Source organism: Hemiscyllium ocellatum, chromosome 14 (genome assembly GCF_020745735.1).
Source record: "Hemiscyllium ocellatum isolate sHemOce1 chromosome 14, sHemOce1.pat.X.cur, whole genome shotgun sequence".
Classification (NCBI taxonomy): Eukaryota; Metazoa; Chordata; class Chondrichthyes; order Orectolobiformes; family Hemiscylliidae; genus Hemiscyllium; species Hemiscyllium ocellatum.
In genome coordinates, this window is record NC_083414.1 from 63,486,164 (window position 1) to 63,494,653 (window position 8,490).

At 43.7% G+C, this 8,490-nt stretch overlaps 1 protein-coding gene across 1 annotated transcript in view; it reads left to right on the forward strand.

Moving 5' to 3' along the window:
* oxtra (oxytocin receptor a) overlaps nt 1–2,601 on the forward strand; it is a 47,844-nt gene extending 45,243 nt beyond the window's left edge. The window contains exon 2 of the mRNA XM_060835742.1: nt 367–2,601. Within this exon, the coding sequence (XP_060691725.1) occupies nt 367–629 (263 nt within the window). The 3' untranslated portion in view covers nt 630–2,601. The remainder of the gene's footprint in view (nt 1–366) is intronic.
* The last annotated feature ends 5,889 nt before the right edge of the window (nt 2,602–8,490 follow it).

Genomic DNA, 8,490 nt, shown 5'->3' on the forward strand with positions numbered 1-8,490 from the left:
CAAAGGGTGCCACCTCTTGTGGAGGAATTTGGAGTGGAGACACGTGGTTTCAAAATGATTTCTCACATTTATGATTGTAGTGAGGAGGAATTTCTTCTCACAGAAGTCATTAATCTCTGGAATTCGCTACCCAGGGAGCAGTGAAGGCTGGCTTAGCATATTAAAGATTTTGACCTCCCAGGGAGCCAAGAGGTAGGGTGGGAAACCATGGTAAGTGAAGTTAAGGCCATGATCACAACAGCCATGAAAGCAGGCTTGAGTTGTCAACTGGCTAGCTCCTGTTCGTTGTGATATTCTGATTCTGAAGAAAACAGGGTGATGGTCAGTGTTAATGGCCCTTTTTTCCTCTTTCTCATCTCACCACAGATTGGCTGTTTGTCATCGCCATGCTGCTGGCAAGTCTCAACAGCTGCTGTAACCCCTGGATCTACATGTTCTTCACTGGCCGGCTGTTCCACGACCTGGTCCAGCGACTGCTCTGCTGCTGCTCCCCGAAGCTCAGCAAACCCGAGCAGCCCAGCAACGAGCTGACCTGCAGCAAGAAAAGCAACTCCTCCACCCTCGCCATCAGCCTCAAGAGCTCGGGCAGTCAGAAGAGCCTTTCACTTCATCAGCAGCATGAGCAGTAAAGCAAGTCCTGGGCAACTCTTTCTTTGTGTGTATGTTTCGCGAGGGCCAGACTGCCGAGGCCTTTCTCTATGTTTCCCAGGCCTTTATCCATGATGTAAAATGCTGTGCTAACTATGAGCGATAAGTTCTAATTCCTCTCCAGTGGATTTTGATGCACTGACAAAAGCATGTCCTTATAGTGGCTGGGTCCTGTGGGCTATGCTCCACCAGGAGAAGGCAGCTAGCGGAGATTAAATAACGAGAGGAATGCGGTGGTACAATGGTTCCTGTTCCTGACTGGTATTCATTGATGCTTTGTGTCCATTGGGCATTTACACAGCTACCCTGCTGACAAAACAGGATGGGTTGGTGAAGGCCTAGCCGGGAGAGTGGAGTAGATAACTTTAAACAGCCTGGTCAGGAATACTGTGGCACACCTCTGAAGCGGGTAGGACATGATCCCAGGCCTTCTAGTGGGACATTACCACTGGGCCACAAGAACCCTTCTCAGGGGAACGGATGCTTGGGTTAACACCCTCAGTTGTTGGGGATGCAAGTGGACGGTGGTGTGACCAGGAAACAAACAAGCACCTTTCTGATGTCCTGTGACAGCCAGCACTAGCCTGACTAAGGTTGTGACAATGATTTAAGCAGGTCCCCCTCTGCATTTTTGTGCCTTCTCACCATCTCCACACCAGCAATTTGAAACAACCATTGGTCTGTACAAGTAGGCTTTTTTTTTCCAGAGTGCCACTACATACTTGTTGTCAGTTTGTGTTTCTGTTGTGTACTAGAATGCTTATTCTGTATTTATTTTGATTGGTGTTGAGGCATTTTTTTCTGGGCATTTACTCATGTCATGTTACTAGTTTGTAAGACGTGTGGGAGTTGGTGGGGAGGGAAACAATGTACCCTTTTGGACATTTTCCCTGATCCATGAGCCGTAACTTCAGCTCATTGATACTTGTTTGAATTATTTTCCAGATAGCTGGATATATGGGATGATGCAATATTTTCATTGAGCGACCTTGAAGTCAGGTATCTCCAAACATTTGGTCCCTTCGGATTAGAGGTTATTGATAAGGCAATGCATGGAGGGGACGTGAGTGATTAAGTTTCATTATCCTCTGCCTGAAAAATGGAAGGTTGTTCCGTTTATCCCTGTAGCTTTATTTCTATAACACTGGTGATCTTATTTGTTGAAGGTCACCATTCAGATTGGCTATAATTTAATGAAATGGTATAGTAGGCTTAAGGAATGTTATGGCCTAATTCAGATGTAACATCGGTAACATTGGTAGTCATTCAAAGGAATAAAGATGGAAAGTATGTTCCACTCAAAAAGATTGTAGATCCCAAAATGACTCACAATTCCCAAAAGCGCTGGACCAAATTATCACTCTCTATGGATTTCTTCATATTCATCTTCAGTGCTGAACAGGATTATCAATTAGGTCTTTGAGGTGTCATCTACAATGGGATGTTAGAGACTAACCTAAGGACTTGGAACTGAGATGAGGAGGAATTGCTTTGTTCTTGTGAATGGTGCATCTTTGGGATTCTGTACCCCAGACAGCTGTGGAAACTCGATCACTGGGGACATCCAAGACAGAACTTCCTACATTTCTAGGTACTAATTACATTAAAGGGTATGGCGATAGTTCAGGGAAGTAGCATTAAGATAGCTGATCGGCATGATCTAGAATGACAGAGCAGATTAAAGAGGCAGAAAGGCCTACTTCTATCTCCCTTGTTCCTGTAGCCCAAACGTAAAGAATTTTCCATGGGCCCTGTGAGTATCCAATTTCGAGAATCTAAAGCGCACGTTAGGGATGGGATAGAGTGCAACAATCATAAGAGTCTGGGATATTTGGGAGGAGTTGTGGCTCTTCCTATCTTGGATAAGGTAATTTGGATATATATGGGATAGAGGAAGAAGTTACTGAGGTGAAAGACAAAATTATAAAATGCCATTGTGTTCTGAGATGATATTGTTATGAGATTTCTATTCATTATTAAACATACCCTGTTCCACATACACTTGTGCTTGGAGGATTTTTTTGGAAGATCTGGTGACCCTTTTATCCAAAAGTACATCCATAACATGTTTTGTTTCATCAGCTTTATTACAAACCTTGTGGCCATCACACCATAACTCTTCTAGCAGGTTCACATTCTCACTGAACCAAAAACGCCACAGGGACCTCCTTGTGCCCATTCTCATCCTTATGGAGCAGCTTTCTGACCAGCCCACCAAGAACAAAAATTGCTGCTTGCATCATGCAAAAGCCATGGACTTGGAAAGGACAGCGATTCCCAATGACATGAATCTCTGCATTCCTGCAGTGTTCAAAGGTCTCAGTGTAATAGTGCCCTTGGTGACACCAGCCATTCCGACCAACTCAAGGGGAACATGCACTCACTTATTGTTAACTTTGTCTTTTCTTTCACTTATTATCTTTCTCCTAGATTTAACATGAGGAACAGGGACACAGGATTGAGTGTGTCAGCTGCTCATGATCAACAAAAGACTCATGGGACTGATGTTCCTCCCCTCTCATTGAGGCTGAGCCTCCTGGTAGGGATCCTGACTATCTCTGAAGCCACTCGTCCCCCAGGCTTCCTTTGTGGAGGGAAGCAACCAACAAGCCTTTTTAAGGGTCGGTGAAGACCAGTTAATAGAGGCTGACTGAGATTTCCTGGTTGGTCTCCAGAGGTAATGGGGAACCATACAGCTGCTGGTGACAGAGAGGAATTGGGGCAGAGAAGTGGTGTGGATCCCAGGCATGTCTAGAAGCCCTCCCAGTGTACCTGTAACTAACCCCCATCATGCCCCTTTTACTTGCCACACTGACTGCTACATTGCAGAAAGCAACCCTGAACTCACATGCTCCCATCTTTCACACTGGAAGCCCTCTCATTGGGACTCTGTGCAGCTTCTCGAACTTGCTGTCTGGTCGTAAATTCTGGGAAGGAGAACAAGTGACCGTATCTCACTTGGACTGAGCCTGGCAGTATGGTTCAGACGGCACAGGGGAAATCTTGCTGTAACTGGGAATTGGATGATTATTTGGAGAAAAAAATGGTGTGCAAGGATATGAGGAAAAAGCAGGAAATAAGCACGAAGTAATGATGCTCATTTAATGTGCTAGTGCAGGCATGATGGGCTGAATAGCCTCTTTTTATGCTGCAACACTTCAGTCATTCTCTAAATTGTCAATAGTACTTCTGTAAAGGTGTAGACATTGACAAGTCCTTGATAGGTTTTTTTTATTTAGTGGGTTAGCTGCCAATTCCAGTATAGCTAGCATGCACTCTAATGGTGTCTGAATGAAGGAGAAGATTCCCTTACATTGCTGAAAATGAGGACTGCGTAGTCGCGAGTCTTTCTTGTCAGGTATCTTCAGTGAGAGCTGGCAGACCCTGCATTTGCACACAAGAAGTGGTGGCCAACACAATAGGGAAGCCCGGATCCTGGTGGACTGACAGAGATTGTCACATTCAAGAGATCTTTCAAAAGGTTGTATCCTGTGGAGTATCGGTGGTCAAGGAGAATATTGTTTCTTCTCCCTCTAGTGTCACAGCGCTGTTGTTCCTCTTCTTGTTGCTAAACTGAAATCTAAAATGCAGCTGCATCGACAGCTTGTCTGCTGCTATGAAGGCCAACAGCTCCAAAGCCACTTACAAAGTCTGGGAAATCATCCCCAAAGCAGTGAAAGCACACTCTTTGAACAAGTTCAGTCAATGAAATACTTTCACTGTGCTGTTGATCTTACAACTATATAAAAGTAAGACCATGCATGATGTCTGACCATCTGTTCAAACTGCTTCTGTTGATATAGTTGCCACAGGTTAGTGTTACGAATGCTGGGCTGAGTTCCAATAATGAAAACTGGGTTTAGTTTATCAGGCATCTGATAACACAGATTGAAGATTAGTTTGCTTGATGGTTTTATGACATTATAATAAGTTTATTATTTTGCATTCCTTCTTTGATTTATTTCCCAATACTTTTTTGTTGATTTGGATAATGTCAAACGATGTTACCTTTATAATTGACACTTCAAATATCTATGTTTAATTGGCACTTTTAGAAGGTTATTAGATGAGCAATTGCTTTGAAAAGGAGATTTCAAAGCCATATTGCTTATTATGTCATTTTGGGACCATTACAGAAACTTGCAAGACTTGCCAATGGCTCAATGATTCCATAAATGTATATAGTGGATAATGGAAGAATAGATATGGAGATTGTAGAGGGAACATGAAAAATATGTGGGAATAATGGAAGGGGTAGAGAAGGAGCATAGGTACAGGGGGAATGAGATACAGAGGAGATATGAGGGTGCATGGGGAGGAAGAGTTGATATGAGGAGACATTGGCAAGAATCTTTAAACTTATTTGTCTGATGGTTCCCAGCTCCTCTGCAGGTTTCCCTTGAAATTTACAAGCTCAGTCAGCTTGTACTGTTCACCATGATATTGCTCAGTGTGAAGCACTTTAGTGAGGAAGAGAGACTGGATAAGCCTGGGTTAGTTTCTTTGGAGCAGAGAAGATTGAGAAGCAACCTAAACAGAGATGGATAAGATTATAAGGAGCATGGATAGGAAGCAGATGTTCTCCTTAGTCGAAGGCTCAATAAAAACGGGGCACAATGTTAAGGTGAAAGGCAGGAGGTACAGAGGGAATTTGAAGAAAATGTTTTTCACAGAAGAGATGGTGGGAGTTGGGAATGCACTGCAGGGTAGTTGGAATTTGTAACCTTACTACCTTTAAAAAGTACTTAGATGAGCACTTGAAATGTCATAACATGCAAAGCTGTGAGCCCAGTGCTGGAAGGTGGGATTACTGTAGATTTACTGTAGTTTTGGTGGTACAGTCATAGAGTCATGAATGTCTGCAGCATGGAAACAAGCCCTTCAGCTCAACTTGTCCATACTGCTCAGTTTTCACAATTAAACTAATCCCACTTGCCTGTGTTAGGCCCACACCCCTCCATACTTATCCCATCCATGCACCTGTCTAATGTTTCTTACATGGGCCTCTTCTGTACCTGGGAGAAAGTGAGGACTGCAGATGCTGGAGATCAGAGCTGAAAATGTGTTGCTGGAAAAGCGCAGCAGGTCAGGCAGCATCCAAGAAGCAGGAGAATCGATGTTTCGGGCATGAGCCCTTCTTCCTGACCTGCTGCGCTTTTCCAGCAACACATTTTCAGCTCTTCTGTACCTGTCTGACTCTTTGAGTATTGTATTGGAGATGAAGGATGAATTACCCCTAGGCCAGACATCTCAAGTGCTGTGTGCGGAGTCATGCCTCAAACATTTTCCCCTGAGAGTAGCAGAGATGGAAGGCGGTTTCTGAAATTCAAGCCCCATCCACAATATTTTACCTTGTCCTGACTTTATTCCCACCTTGCGTGGGAATCAAAAGTCCAGTGCAAAGGTAAGTAGGTTATGCTGAATCTTTATAAATCTCTGGTTAGACCCCGACTACAGTATTCCATCCAGTTCTGATCAACACTTTAAGAAGAATGTTGGAATCATTGAGAGTAGGCAGGAGAATCGCTGGCATGATTCCAGGAATAGGGGATTTCACTTACAAGATAGGGTTAGAGAATTTGGGAATTTCGGAGAAAAGTAAATAGAGAGGAAATTTGCTCGAGGAATACAATGTTACAACATGTTTGGATAAAGTAGACACGGAAGCCCTGTTTTCATTGGCTAAGTGTCATGGTCATGGGAGACAGATTGAAGACTTTGGGTAGGAGATGCAATGGAAAATGTTAGAAATAAGTGAGTTATGCTGTGAGTGGTAATGACCTGGAATCCAAAAGGTTGGTGGAAGTGAAAACAATTAATAATTCTTAAAGGAATTGGATGTGTTCTTTGTTTAATTCTTTCGTAGGCCAGTGTTTATTGCTCATCCCCAATTGTCCAGAGGGCAGTTAAGAGTTACGCATATTTCTAGTCTGTCACATGTAGGCCAGACCAGGTAAGGACAGCAGATTTCCTTCCCTGTAGGGCATTCATGATCCAGACAATCAACTATGGGTATCATTAGATTCATAATTCCAGATCTTTTTTGAACTCAAAAGTCCACCATCTCATATGGTGCACGTTGAATCCGAGTACCTCCCCCGGCTGAGATAACATGGCAGGGCGAGAGGGATCAAGTGGAGGATTAAGATTGACTGGATTGCTTTGCAGTCAGCCAGCCTGGCCAAATGGTCCCCTTCAATCCCATTTGTGGTGTATAAATGACCTAATACCTTTCTATTTCCTACCATAGCTGTCTGTCCAACCTGCAACTTGAAGTTTTCTGATCATCACCTCTCAGTGTCCATCTTCTTATTGTTAGTTTAAACCCAATAGCACTAACAAATAATCCTGCAAGGATCACCAGTCGGGGTGCAAACTGCCTGACCTGTATATATCTTCTCCATTACCAATCCCAATATCCCAGGAATCTGAAGTCCTTATTCCTACATATTCCTCAGTTCTTGTCCTGTTTATAGATTTACTGTGTTGTGCTGGGAATCTTTGAAATCCTGCTTGCTGGATTCTTTCTTCGCATTCTAACCTCTGCCTAAAGGACCTCATACTTCAGTGACCATAGCTGCTATCTGCTTACACACACATGCACACACAGACACACAACACACACAGAGACACAGCACACACAGACACAGACACACAACACACACAGACACATAACACACACAGAGACACAGCACACACAGACACAGACACACAACACAGACACACAACGCACACAAACACGCAGACACACACACACAAAACACACACAGACACAGCACACACAGACACACAACGCACAACAACACACACACACACACACACACACACACACACACCTGTATATCCACTTAGTGACATCGTTGGCCCTGCCCTTAGGGAATGACATACTATCCTGGATTCATGCCTGTGGCCACAGAAATATCCATCTATTCCCCCTTCTATTGAATCTCTGACTGCAATTGCCTTTCAAATCTTCCTCCTGCCCCTGATATAGCCAGCTCTGCTGCCAAGGACTGAGCAATGGCAGCACAAACCAGAGGAACAAGCCAACAAGAGTATTTGCAGTCACACCCAGTGTACAGATTCCAGTGCTACACCAGAATGTGCGTGGGTGAGTTGATGAGATGGCAGCCGTAACTTGTGGGATTTGAAGACCAGTTGTTCACTGAGTGATTTGAGTCCTTCATACCACCTCCTGTCAGCGCTGCTTCTTGATGTCTTAAGTGCTGCATGTCTAGCAGATTCCTGCACATTCTTGGCTGGAATTCTGCTTTGTGTCCTGCTTCAGACTGCCATTGCATTGCAGAAATGAATCCATTCGGCCCATCTTAAATGCACCAGCCCTTCTTCAAATTCTAATTTTCCAATAAAAGCTGCTTGGTCTCCACCTCAAACTTGCCCTGTGACAAAGAGTTTGATGGCTGCAATCATCTATTGTTTTTCAGTATGGAGTCCACATTACAGAAGAGATGTTACAAGTATGCCCTGCCCAGAAAAGTTGGATAAATCCAACCAGGGAAACTACTGTCTCATGAGCCTGATCTCAATCCATACCAGATTGTCAGAAGGTGTCATTGACTGTCAAACAGTTGAGCCACACTTTGTCACCAATAACCTTTTCATCATTACTTCATTTGACTTTTGCTCAGACCACTTGCTCTGGATCTAATTACAAACCTAAGAACAAAACAATTCAGTTCTAGAGGGTGAAATGAGGATGACTGCCTTTGCCATGAATACAGCATTTGTTGAATTATAGCATCAAGGAATTCAACCAAAACAAAGTCCATGAATTCAGAGGGAGTATTCTCCACTGATTGGAGCCGTACTTAATATACAGCA